General features: G+C 41.3%; 1 protein-coding gene across 1 annotated transcript in view; it reads left to right on the forward strand.

The window, feature by feature from the left end:
- Nucleotides 1-451: 451 nt before the first annotated feature.
- Nucleotides 452-13,423, forward strand: part of USP14 (ubiquitin specific peptidase 14 (tRNA-guanine transglycosylase)) — a gene marked incomplete at its 5' end in the record, with an annotated part of 16,247 nt that continues 3,275 nt past the window's right edge. The window contains 12 exons of the mRNA XM_008939220.1: nt 452-619; nt 1,460-1,492; nt 3,245-3,349; nt 4,939-5,042; nt 6,514-6,572; nt 8,431-8,561; nt 8,854-8,934; nt 9,455-9,534; nt 10,269-10,383; nt 11,041-11,106; nt 11,426-11,518; nt 12,453-12,581. Coding sequence (XP_008937468.1) covers nt 452-619; nt 1,460-1,492; nt 3,245-3,349; nt 4,939-5,042; nt 6,514-6,572; nt 8,431-8,561; nt 8,854-8,934; nt 9,455-9,534; nt 10,269-10,383; nt 11,041-11,106; nt 11,426-11,518; nt 12,453-12,581 — 1,164 coding nt within the window. The remainder of the gene's footprint in view (nt 620-1,459; nt 1,493-3,244; nt 3,350-4,938; nt 5,043-6,513; nt 6,573-8,430; nt 8,562-8,853; nt 8,935-9,454; nt 9,535-10,268; nt 10,384-11,040; nt 11,107-11,425; nt 11,519-12,452; nt 12,582-13,423) is intronic.

Genomic DNA, 13,423 nt, shown 5'->3' on the forward strand with positions numbered 1-13,423 from the left:
AATCTGAACCTTCATGGAGGGAGTTATTTTTGAGTCATGACTTGTATTCTGTGTGGAAAAAAAAAACCCTGGAGTTGATGTAGTGTATTTACTTGACACTTAAACACAGGTAGAAGAAGGATGCAGCTTTCTTTATGGTGTTTCAGACACTGTGCACATAGGATATTACTTTGTGCTGTATTTTGCAGATTTTCAGCAAAACGCTGAAAAAAGCAACATTTGTTTCTGGCAGAGTTTCTCAGCTTGCATATTGGTTACAGCTGATTTGTAACTTGTTGGAAACGGTCTGTCCTGGAGTCTCAGGCACCTTGTAGGAAAGGTGTCCTTCAGCATGGTTACTGAGAAGCTTTAGAGTCAAAACCTGGATGTTTTGGGATGGTGTAAAGTCTGGAATTTGAAATACTGATTTAATCTTGGTAAATACATTCTTGTATATTAAGAAATAACCTAGTTTCATAACGTTTTGTTTTCAGTTAACGTGAAATGGGGAAAAGAGAAATTTGATGGCGTCGAGCTTAATACTGATGAGCCTCCAATGGTCTTCAAAGCCCAGTTGTTTGCACTGACTGGAGTCCAGCCAGCTAGACAGAAGGTCATGGTTAAAGGAGGAACTCTGAAGGTAGAAATCTGGGTGGAGAGGGGTTCTGTTACTTCTAACTGTATAAAACAATGTTCAATTCCCATATTTTAAGAGTCTCTCCAGAAGATCTTTCATTGTATGTATTAAACTGACCACACTTTTCAGAATTAATTCTGTCTGATTCATTGCCCACTGCCTGAAAATAATGGCAAAAGTTTGCTGATAAATGCTTGGGAGGTACACTACTGGTTTAAAACATTCTTTTATAGCAAACACTACTCTGCTTTATGGTTGTTGGTTTTTATTTTTTCAGTTCCTCTTTAATGTTCAGAATCTGCAACTTGCTTTTTAACTTTTTGAAGAAAAGTTTTTCTGGCACTTCTGTGCTAGAGACTTACCAGTTTAATGTGATACAGGCAACTTTCCTACAAAAATTTAGACTTGTTCTGGTTAAAAGACCTTCAAAATCACAAAGTCCAACCATTAACCCAGCACTGCTGGGTCACCACTAACCCATGTCCCTGAGTGTCACATCTCCACATCTTTTAAACACCTCCAGGTGTGATGATTCCATCACTGCCCTGGGCAGCCTGTTCCAGTACTTGACAGCCCTTTCTGGGGAGAAATTTTTCCTTCTATCTAATCTAAACTTCCCCTCTAAGTTGTTTACATCTTAACAGTGTTGAACAACAGATGAGGAGCCTTGACTGCTTTTTATTTTAGTCAGACAAGACTTGGTGTTGTGTAAATAGTTCATGTTGTGGAATCTTGGATGAAGCAATTGTAGATTTAGAAATATGTCATTAATATTAATGAAAATACTTGTTTTGTCTTTTGCTGCAGCTAATTAACTCATCTTTTATTTCATTTCAAATACAGGATGATGACTGGGGGAACCTAAAAATAAAGAATGTAAGTTCTGAGGAATAACTAAATTTCACTAGCTGGATTTTTTTATTTTGGTGTTTAAAGAAAGATTTGAAGTCCTTGCTGTTTCTGTGTGAATGGGTAACTCTTTCTTAAAAATCAGAATTTGAAAAGTAATTTTATAGTTGTCATGCCTAAGCATTCTTAAAGAGTCATCAACATTCATTTGTAAAAAGCCTTTTTTGGCATCCAGAGGTAAATTACAGCATCTTCCTGAAGTACCTGGGAGCACAGATTTCTTAGAAGAAATGTTCTGAATAATAAGCAATGTTTTTTAGAGAGAGCCTGTGAACCTGAGCACTGTCTGTGCTTCTGCATCCCCAGCATGGGGAATCATTGCATGACAAGTGCTGGAGTTACAGCTCTGCCCAGCTCCCTTTTTAGCAGCCTGCTGAAATGTCTTCTGTACTAAACAGCTGCTGTTTAAACCCAAAGCTGTCAGTAGTGGTTATTCATACTTCTGACTAGTTCAAAAAGAAAACAAAAAGTAATGTATTTGTGTGTCTTACTTATGTAATATTGTAACAAGGAATCCCAAATATTTCTGTCTGGGATTTTTTGGTCACTTTAATTTCCTCAGGTATCTTGTAACATCTGTTTGGTACAGGTTTTACTCCAGTTCTTCACTGAGTGAAGGGAATTAGGGAGCATTACTCTTACCCTTAGAATTAGTTTGCAAGCCTCTGTTAGCAGCCTTTAACTGCAGCTGTTGTAGCAAAGGAGTTCAGCACAGACCCCAGTACATAATAATCTTGTCTTTTTCTGCATACTGCTACACTGCTCACTGCCTTTATTGGTTTTGATCATGTTGTATGCACGTTGTGGGAGTTTACACTGTCAGAGCAGTTTCTTTCTGTTCTGTTCTCCATCTCTTTCCTTAGCCCTGTATTTTTCAAGCCCCTAAACAGCCATTTTCTCCCCCATTGGTAGATCTTGTGGAGATGTACTCCCATGGGTGCTGAATGCTGAAAAACTCCTTTTCCACATGCTAGTCCAGCAGTAACATGGCAACTAGATTGTTGGGGGTTTTTTTCCCCCCTTTGAATGTTAGTCCTCATGCCTAAACTGATGGGCTCATTTGAGTTATTTTTCATTTTCCAGTTAGTCTAACGACTTCAGAACTTGCCAGACCAAAGGATGGCACTTCCCTTTCCAATGGGAAAAAAAATAACCTGAACTAGGAGCTTATATCTGTCTGAAGTGTTTTCCTGCATTCTAGGCTAAAGATGTGTGATGATTTATTGTTGTTTAGAGAATTCTGAATTTGAGAACTGGAGATGCTGTCGACTGAAAGGCTCAAACATTGCAGCTTCTTTCAAATCAGAATTTGAGCACCAAGGAATTTTTTAAAACTCAGAGGAAGGAGGACTTTTTGTACTGAAGTGTTGAAGGTGCTTCATTCCTGGTGGTGCAGGTGGAAGGGAGCTTTTCTGAACACTTCATGTGGGGTTACTCCATGACTGTTAAATGTAGTCCCAGCTGGAATCTTGTGTTGTCATCAGGCTCAGTGGAAATGCCCAGCATGGACAATGCTGTGGGGTTCTCCATGAGTGCTCTCTGGGAAATGAGAAAGTTAAGAAACAGCAATGGAGTATCAATTCTGTAAGCTAAGAGAAAGATGGTGTTTATCTTTGGAGATAGAGCTGAGATGTGTCAAGAGTCTGATGTTTTTATTTATTTTTTAAAGTGTAAAGAACTGCCCTCAGATGGTGATTGCTGTTTTTACTGTGTTTCAAGGGGATGACCTTGCTAATGATGGGTTCTGCAGATGCACTTCCAGAGGAACCAATTGCTCGGCCCGTCTTTGTAGAAGACATGACAGAGGAGCAGCTAGCTTCAGCTGTAAGCATGTTTTGAACTTTAGTTTCTTGCAAATCTTTGAATAATGGCAGGTTTTAAAATACTTCAGTTGCCTAAAAGTGGGTTTTGAAGCTGTAATGTCTGTTTGGCAGTTATAGCTTGTCTGAGAGATCCAGATTTGCATTGATGACCCAACTGCTAGCAGTGATAAGAAGCCTGGAATTTAAACTAGTGCTTTTTCTCCTTTAAGCAGGCAGCTTAATAAATTTCTTAAAAATGGCACTGTTGATGTTTTAGAAGACAAAGGTGTATTAGTGTTGTGACCTTTGGCTGAACAAGGGCTCTTAGATGTGCAAAATTGTTTCCTGCCTCCTTCATATCTGTGAAGGGAAACCAAGGTTTGTTGGGATGGGGTGTGTTTGGGGTTTCACTTGTCCTTGTTAGTATTAAATATTTCCATTTTCAGAAAGAAAAGTTGAGGTTGGATATTAGTGGAATAGATGATATGTTTTCCTTTATGGGAGCAATGTTTGGAAGAGTGCAGTTAATCTTTTTAACAAAGTAAGATCTGTTTGAGTTTTTTACAATTTGAAAGGCTTAATTTTCTCATCAGTCATTTGAACTAGGAGCTCTTTGTCATACTGGGGGTTCTGTGAGTGTCAGCTGCACATGCAGAGTGGAGGCACTGCTGGGCATGTCTCTGTGAAGATGGAGCTGAAGTTCAGGACTGGTTTTGTGCTTACTCACACCTGCACCAGCAGGTGGAGGATATTTAGGTGTTTTTTGAGACTAACTCTTGAGATAACTGAGAGGCAGACAGGGAGAGGATCCAGTATCAGAGAGTATTTTGAAACAGTTTGCCCCATTGCATTTCTCTGATTGTTATACATCAAAATTCAATTGTCTGTGCTGCATGTATTCAATAAAAATGGATTACAGAACTAAATGAACTCTCTTTGTCAAGTACAGGGGTATCAGTGTGCAGTACTACTGCAGTTCCTTTGAACTGCATGCTCTTCCCTGACAACTCCTCAAATAATGCAGGATTTAAAAAAAGAAGAAAGAAAAATGCTATTATATTGTGATTTATAGTTGTTACTGAAACTAGTTTAATTATTAGCTGGCTTTCACATTTGTCAAAACTAGGAGTTTACAAGTTGTCTGAAAGGATCAAATGTTGCAGACTTCTGGAGAGGAGTTTAAATAGCAGGGCTTTTTTTTCTCTGAACATCACATTCAGAGTCTTTCTGAAAACTGATTTTTAATTAAAACATCAGTGTCTTGTACAAATGTATTCATGTGGAAATGTCATGGAAATAATGTTAAGGTCAAAACTTGGATGGGGTTGTGAGTGAACTCTCTGAATGACTGCCTCCTTGGAGAATATGTTCATGAAACTGAGCATGCAGAGGAGGAACCCCAGAGCAGCCCTGGGAGTCCTCTGAAAGCACTGAGGGATTAACATCCACATCCATCTTTGGGTTACAACATGAAGCTTGGTGGAAGATGCCAGGTTTTATGCATCTCTGAGCATTCCTTTTCTTAGAAGTTGATGTCAGATTACAGTGTTCCTGTAAAAATGGTGCTCATCTCCCTCAGACCCTCCCGTTGCCTTGTGAATGTTTTGGCAGATGGAGTTGCCCTGTGGGCTGACAAACCTTGGCAACACTTGCTACATGAACGCCACGGTCCAGTGCATCCGCTCCGTGCCAGAAGTGAAGGAGGCCCTGAAGAGGTAGGACTCAGCAGGGAAATCCCACTCCTGAAAGGTTTGCTGTAGCTTGGGAAGTAGATATTTTGAGGAATGATGGTCTTTATCCTGGTATGGATGATCATAAAACCTTGTTATGCTTTAAATCGATCCAAGATGAAGATAATGATCAATTGAAGTTCATCCTATGGCTGTGTTAGTCTGTACTTTTTCAAGAACTTAAGACTTTGTTGGAACTGGCTCTTAGTGGAGGGAGTGGGTTTTGCCTAGCTAAAAAGCAGTTCCATTGAGGCTTGTTCAAAATGCTTGAACAAGCTACTGAATCCCTCACTCGTGTTGATGTGTATGGTCTTGTTCTGTAGAAGAGCATTGCATGGGAGTCCTCTTCCTCTGAGGGATATCTTTCCAATGGCTTTATTGCACAGTGTGTGTTCAGCTGGGAATTTCTGACATTTGGGGCTTGGAGGTGCAGCAGGGAGCTGTGACAGGAGCTGGGTGTCCCTGTGGTGGCATGCTGGAATAAGCTGGAGTCACTGTCATGCAGATGTGTGGGGAACAAGACATGCCCTTAAGGAATTTGTTTCATTTGTTCTGTGTGAAAGTGGCCAATTCTTTTTTTGTGAGGCATCCATGAGAAACTTGAATATTATGAAGATGGGAGGAAAAAAGGATACATGGCAATGTGAGCCTGAATTTGTCCTCCAGATGAATAAGGAAACCATAAGTATTTAAAAAATGTGAGGATTAGATAGAGCATTGCCATCTTGGAGTTAATTCATTTAAAATACACTGATCTCTGCAAGTGTACTCCCTGGTTTGTAGTGTCAGGGGAGAGTTTCCTGCTTGTTGTGTAGCAAGGGACTTCTGAAGTTCAGTTTGAGATTAGAGAAGGCATGAGACAGTCCCCTCCACTTTTGCCTGAGGGCTTACATGCTTTGAGATCATCTGTTCCTCATGCAGCTGGCAAATTAAGAAATCATTCAAAGAGTGGCAGGTTCTAGTATTACAGGTGGACTCTTGTTCTTTTTCAGTGTAGAAAATGTCTCACCTCTCACTGTTTTGCTTCTGCTGGGGCTGGAGGAACAAGCCTGCTCTGCATCTCTGTGCATTTTATATGCCATCTGTCCTTCATGGTGGTTTCTTCCATGCATCTGAAGCTGTGGCAAATGTTTCAGAAATAGGGTAGCTTCTATTTAGAGTGTTTCTCAGTGTCTTTAAAATCAGGTTGGATTAGGGAGACAGCAGTGATGCATCCAGACTTCTCAGTCTGCAGTCATTATTGTCACAAGGATGCCAGTTTCCCTTTGCTTGCAAAGTAGCTGAGACATTGAGGTGAGTGTGAGTAAATCTCATCTTCAGTTACTTCTGGTCTGGTGACAGATTTCTTCTGATACATGTAAATAAATCTACCTGCTGCCTGCTGTATGATTTAAAAACCTGACTGCTCTTCTTAATTGTGTTTAACTGCATCCAGATTCTTTTCCTTCTGTCTTAGGTATGGTGGTGCCTTAAGAGCTTCAGGAGAAATGGCCTCTGCTCAGTACATCACAGCAGGTTGGTGTTGAGAGTAGAACACAGTGGTTTAGGCTGGTGGGTGACTTCCTGCTAACTAGATGAAAACTGTAGGTAGGACTCAAGGTGTTTCTGCCAGTGCATACCCCTTGGGGGTTTCAGCTCTGCTAGCACTGGAGGATCTATTTTGCTCTGTCATTAATATCTTTAAAGTTTCTTTGGCTGCCAAGCACACATCTCTGCACACTAGGAACAATGTTCCATCTGGGCTTAGACAGAAGTCACTGCTCTCTCTTAACTGCCTTGCCTGTAGGCATAAAGTAACTGCAGCTTCCTAAAGCAGACTCCATCCATCCTTGATGTGATAATTTTGTGTAGAAAACTGTTAGTGTACACTTCTTTGTTGTACTGAATGGTGGATTAATGCCATACTCCTAGAATATGTGTTTCATTGATATTTTTTAATATCATTTATTGGCTGAGCATTATTAGGTGGTAGCTGATGCTTTATCAGTGGTCTAGTCCTTACCCTAAAGATCCATTTCTAGCTGAAGTAGAAAGTAGTGCTTCAGAAGGGGGGTTCCCCTTGGTTGTGGTGCTGGGGGTGCTCACAGAGGGGGAGCTCAGGATGGCCCCCTGTCCCCCAGCTCTAACTAGAACTCCAGTTACACCCCTGACCCTTCAACAAGGGGACGACTTCTCCACTCTTTCTTTTTTTACTCTATTTCATTGCCCCACTAAGATGCTGGGCCAGGACACTGGGATTTCTACCAGTCCATTTAAGGAAAAACAAAACAATGTAAGGAAGGACAGGTCCAGTTTGTGGGTATGCCTGCTGATGGAGTGTTGGGGTGGTAAGTTGAATGGTTCCTCTCTACAGCCATGCCTGCCCCATCCCTTCTCACTGCCTCTACGTCGTGTCCCCCATTTTCTTTTTAGGGTGACAGCTCTGCTTTTTAGGAATCTTAGTAGTTTAAGTAATTTGTAGTTAATCCTTTGGTGCTGAGCTGGTCAGGAACTCCTGCATGACACTTGTGGCATATTTTTTTTTAATTGCTGTGTGATATCAGTTGTCCCTCTTATCAAGGTGAGTGAAGATACTTCTTAGAGAGAGGAAGCAGCTGACCTTGGTTCCTTGTAAACCTGCCTATATTCACTTAGAGTATCATTCATTAGTCTCTCCACTTGTACAGCAGTGGCCATATAGACTGTTGCCTACCTCACAGGGTTGTTGTCAGGTTTAACATGTCTCTGAAGTTATTTATGTATTTAAAATGCTGCAACCTGGGTAGGTAAGACACAATAGTAATGTGTCTGGAGGAGAAGAGAGCCATGTGTGTTGTCATGCAGTCAGCATTCATTCAACTGCACACAGCTATAAACTGTGCACATATGCAGACACATATTTGTGTTCCTGGGTCTTAAACTGAGCATGGGTATATTCTAAATATTCTAGTAAGGTTTTTTTTCCCCAGTAGCTGGTGAGAATTTATCTCCTCTAGAGGATAGATTGTGAATGCCTTCTGGTGTCTCTAGGTGTAGTCTTCTTGTGAAACATCATTCCTGAGATGTGTTTCAAATGAAATCTTAACTGCTCAGAAATGTGTTGGCTTTTTTTGCCTTTTTGGTTTTTTTTTGTTTTTCTTCTGTTAGCAGTCAGGAAGGACAAAGTACTCTGTGCCCAACTCAGAATTGTCATCTTTATGCTTGCAAAGTCATGTGCACAAATGAGATCCTAGGGCTACCTTGAAAATATGGTCCTGCTTTAGAAATATCAAATTAGACACTGTTGAATGATTACTTTAGATGTTGCTGCTGTTTTACTATTCTTTTTACATTTCCTGCCATGTTTGAGTTGTTTTTTTCACTTCTCAAAGCATTCACTTACTTTTTCTTCAAGCTCTTAGAGACTTGTTTGATTCCATGGATAAAACTTCCTCCAGTATCCCACCTATCATTCTCCTGCAGTTTTTACATATGGCCTTCCCACAGTTTGCAGAGAAAGGAGATCAAGGCCAGTACCTTCAGCAGGTAAAGACCACTTCTTAGCTTACTGTTTGAAAACTCTCTGGTATGTTGGAAGTTGAGAATGAGAATATTTTAACTTTCTTTCTCTTCTGAGAGTGATTTATCCCACTAAACTCTTTGCTTTTGTATTGTTTAAAAAATCTGAATGTAGTATCTAGTGCTAGCTCTGACAAAGGTATGGTGGAGTAAGGAGGAGTTCTTAGTTAAGGAATCCTTATAGTGTAGAGATTGATGGGTTTAATATTACTAAATCATAATGCCAGTAATGTAATTTAATTAATTATTCCCTTCCTAGGATGCCAACGAGTGCTGGGTGCAGATGATGAGGGTACTACAGCAGAAGCTGGAAGGCATAGAAGGTGATACAATAATGGAGGTAATTGTAGTCTTACTCTAGCCACAGTGAGATTTATTGTGTTTCACATATTTTTTTGCTAAGGATTATCTGTTCTCTGAGTTTTTTAACTTGTGCCTGTAGTGCAGTAAGTGAAGTTGCTTCCTGGGGTGTGTGATCAGCACAGTGCTACCTGTGTCCTGTCAGCTGAGCTGTGGAGTGCTCTGCAGCAGTACTTCCCCCTGGGCTTTGTGAGACATGTCTTGGCAAAAATCTGATAATCTCTCTTTAGTTTTACAGTAGTCTTAAGTTGTGGGGCAGGGAGGTGTGACTTTGATTGAAGTCTTGCTTGCTAAGATGCTTTGAGGTGGCTTTAACAGCATGCTATAAATGCATTTGTTCTGAAATTTTTATACTGTGTAAGGAGACTGGCTGATGAGGAGAAAGGCACCTATAGAAAGATGAAGGGACAGGCTTTGAAGAATAAATGGTTTTGTTTTGTCCATGAAGAGTGTCTCTACATGCTGTTTGAAGTTATATCATAAGAGAATTTGTTTTGCAGACAGACTCTGGAGCTACAGCAGCATCTTCTAAAAAGAAGAGTTTAATTGATCAGTTCTTCAGCATTGAATTTGAAACAGCGTATCCTAAAGACTGAGGCAAGGCCTGAAGGAGGACAGTAACTTCACACTGCAGCAGCTGAGTGCAGGGAGAGTGAAAAGCACTCTTAAGAATAGCATAGAAAATAAAGATTTGTGCTGGGCAAGAGAGGAAATGATGTATTGCAGGAGGACACAGAAGTTGAAATTGGATAAACTTTGCCAGAGAGGATGATGTGGGGAGGAGGAATGGTCATGGAAATTTAGGGGGGAAAAAAAAATAACCCACTGAATTGAAATACCAGATTTCCTCCCCAGAGAAGAGTGCCAGTTATGTGTTTCAAGGATGTTGACATATTTTATCCAAATAAAAGTAATTACTATCCTGAACAGCCCTGGGGGCTTGTGAGGGAGTGTTGCTGATACACTTGGCATACTAACCATGCACAAAAAAGTTTGAATCTTAAGAAGTAAATTAGATGCTACTGTTAGAGACTAATGCAGATGAGGTTGGATAGAATGATTAGAAGAATGTGTAGAAAATAATGAAGAAATGGGCTTGATTTCAGTGCTGAGGACAGATAGAGGGCAGGGGAAGGAGGCTGTAGCAGCTAATGCTTGTCATTAGACATGGAAGAAGAGGTTGGATAGAAGGAAGGGATGTTTCATGCAGGTTTTTTTATACTACTGGAAGTAAAAGTGCTATTTATGCACCAGCACAGGATTATCTTAAATTTCCTGCTGTTCAGCATGATGGTTTTCCTTAATTTTGTGAAGCATGAAATGTACAGAAGCTGAAGAAGAAGAAGTGACTAAAGGAAAGGAGAATCTGCTTCAGCTTAGCTGCTTTATCAATCAAGAAGTGAAATATTTGTTTACAGGACTAAAGTTGGTAAGGCATTACCACTTTTATTGAACTGCAATTCTAAATGACCCGTGTTTTTAATCTGTGACTTCAAATTGACATCTGCTGTCCAAGCTTTACAAAGCTCCAAGATTTCTTCTGGTATTCAGTGGGAAGACTGCAGTGGAAAGGAGTTGCATGGTAATGTAATCCAGACTTGATCAGAGTGTTTTCTTGACCCTGACATGGTCTTCCCCATGCAGGTAACAAAGTGCAAGGCAGTTTGCTCAGCTGCCTTTACTTCAGCCTCAGCAGTATCAGGAGTCATGCTGTAAATGGTTCCCCAAAAGTCCATTTTAAAATATGGTGATGGAGGATGGAACAATTAATTTTTCATATTTTGAAAGGGGTGTTAATTTCAATAACACAACATCATCTTTAGGCTGTTTAAGCAGAACTTCCAGATACAATTTGTAACCAAATCCAGTAGCAAATTCTGTTCCTGTAGAACCCCATTTTCTGCAGAGAAAGCTGGAGCTGTCAGGGCTCAGCAATGGTCTTTCTGTCAAGGAATTCCAGAATTTTCTGTTGTAGTGGCTGACAGCAGCAGCAGGCATTGGCAGAACAAGGTTTAGTTGATGGTGTCTGTGCTGTTCTGTGAGCTGTGTTTTATGGTGAATGTTGTGTTCTTACCCTTTTTTACAGCGTCTTCAGGAGGAGATCACAAAACTCTCTCCAACACTGCAGAGAAATGCACTCTACATCAAATCCGTGAGTGACATTCTCTTGCTCTCTGATTCTTTTAACTGTTGTCAATCTCCTGTCCCAGAACACAAAGTCATTGCTGCAACAGCTTGTGATCTGTGTTTATAAAGCATCTGAATATTCACCAACATGAAATTTAAGACAAGTTTAATTATTTCGAGTACCCTACAATACAGAGTTTCAAAATGGGAAGCCTTGTTGTATTCCTAAGTGTTTGTGCATGAATACATTCCCAGAACAGCCTGTAATTTAGGGTGAGCAGTGTTGAAGGCACAGAAGATGTGTGAAAATGTCAACTAATGGCTTGTTCCACGTTTGTGTCCAGTCCAAAATCAGTCGCTTGCCGGCGTACCTGACCATCCAGATGGTTCGGTTCTTCTACAAAGAGAAGGAGTCTGTCAATGCCAAAGTTCTCAAGGTGAGTCAGTTTCCTGCATATTGAAGTTGAATCCCTTGAATCCCTGTTCAGGCTTTTTTTATTTCAGATAGATAACTAGTAATTGAAGGCTAGTTACTCAATGGCTTGCTTTTAAATTGCATTAAAAAATGTGAATAGCGCAGTTTCGTTGCTCAAGCACAAAGCAGCTTTGTGCCCAGTTGTGAGGGATGGTGTGTGCCAAATTATACTGCCAGGATAGGTGGGGAGGAGGTAAGGGGCAGAAGTGAATTTGCTCCAATACTTTCAGGATGGTTTTTGGTCTCTTTTCACTAGAAGTTCAGAGGAAAACCTTTAAGGAGAGGACCATGCTTGGAATTCATGCACAGTGTTATTAAAGTCAGCAAGAAGTGTTTATGCTAACAAACATTTCTTGTATCAGTTTAATTGTCTGGCTCTCTGATTAACAAATGCAAGAACCAGTTAAACATTCCAGTTTTGCTTCCTGCTCACCTTGGCTGACACATCTCCTGGGCTGCCCAGGGAGCAGCATGACAGATGATGCCTGTTCCTTACAAGACAAGCAAGGGAATAAAGATGAAGGCACATGTGAACTACTGGAGATTATTCAGATCACACACAGTGTCATTTTTGATAGTGTACAGTCATTCAACATGCTTTTTTTTCCTTAGACCTGCATAGGCATTTCTATAGGGTAAAAAAGTATGACAGCCAATAATAAAGAATGTAAATATTTCAAAGGAATGTAGTAAGTTATGATGGTTTGTTGATACTGAATCAGACACTCTTCTGTGAAAGTATTGTAGCCCTTCAGGTGAGTTCTGTCAGCAACATTTCAGTCATAAATGTAATGAGAGTTGCAGTTAATTTGACTTAGTGTTGTGTTCCCATCATGGGACATGTTAATGTGGAGTCCTGAACTGTGCTAATAATGCTTATGCTTGTCTCTTCCCAGGATGTGAAATTCCCTCTGATGCTGGATGTGTATGAGCTGTGCACACCAGACCTTCAGGAAAAAATGGTTTCCTATCGATCCAAATTCAAAGACCTAGAAGACAAAAAAGTAAATCAGCAGCCAAAGAATGTAAGTCTGCTGGCAATTTCCTGGGCATTGTGATTAATTAAGTCCTACTAATCTGATCCATTCTGTGATGTGGTGACTGGGTGGGTAGGTGCAGGGAGAGCAGTTGATGTGGTCTACCTTGACCTGGACAAGGTGTTTGACACAGTCCCCATAACATCCTCCTGAGCAAGCTGAGGAGACAGGAGACAGAGGAACAGGCAGTGAGGTGGTGGAGAACTGGCTGCACAACAGCACAAGGGGTGGGGATCAATGGTGCCAAGTCCAGGTGGAGACTGGAACCAGTGGAGTCCCCCAGGGGTCAGTGCTGGGTCCAGTCCTGTCCAACATCTCCATTAACGACCTGGAGGATGTGCAGAGTGTCTGCTCAGCAAATGCTGCTGACACAAACTGGGAGGTTTGGGTGATACCCCTGAGGGCTGTGCAGCCATTCAGTGAGATTTGGACAGACTGGGGAGCTGGGCCAAGAGGAACCTCCTGAGGTTCAACAAGAACAAGGGCAGAGTCCTGCCCCTGGGCAGGAGGAGTAAAATGCAGCAGTAGAGTTTAGGAGGAGATGTGCTGGAGAGCAGCTCTGTGGAGAGGGACCCTGGAGTCCTGGTGGACAGCAAGTTGTCCATGGACAGCAGTGTGCCCTTGTGGCCAGGAGGCCAATGGGGTCCTGGGGGGCATTAAGACAAGTGTGTCCAGCAGAAGAAGGGAGGTCCTGCTGCCCCTCTGCTCTGCCCTGGTGAGACCTCCCCTGGAGTGTTGTGTCCAGTCCTGGGCTCCCCTTTTCCAGAGGGACAGAGATCTACTGGAGAGAGTCCAGCAAAGGGCTGTGAGGATGACTGGGGGACTGGAAC

This window comes from Merops nubicus, unplaced genomic scaffold (genome assembly GCF_000691845.1).
Source record: "Merops nubicus isolate BGI_N331 unplaced genomic scaffold, ASM69184v1 scaffold15994, whole genome shotgun sequence".
Classification (NCBI taxonomy): Eukaryota; Metazoa; Chordata; class Aves; order Coraciiformes; family Meropidae; genus Merops; species Merops nubicus.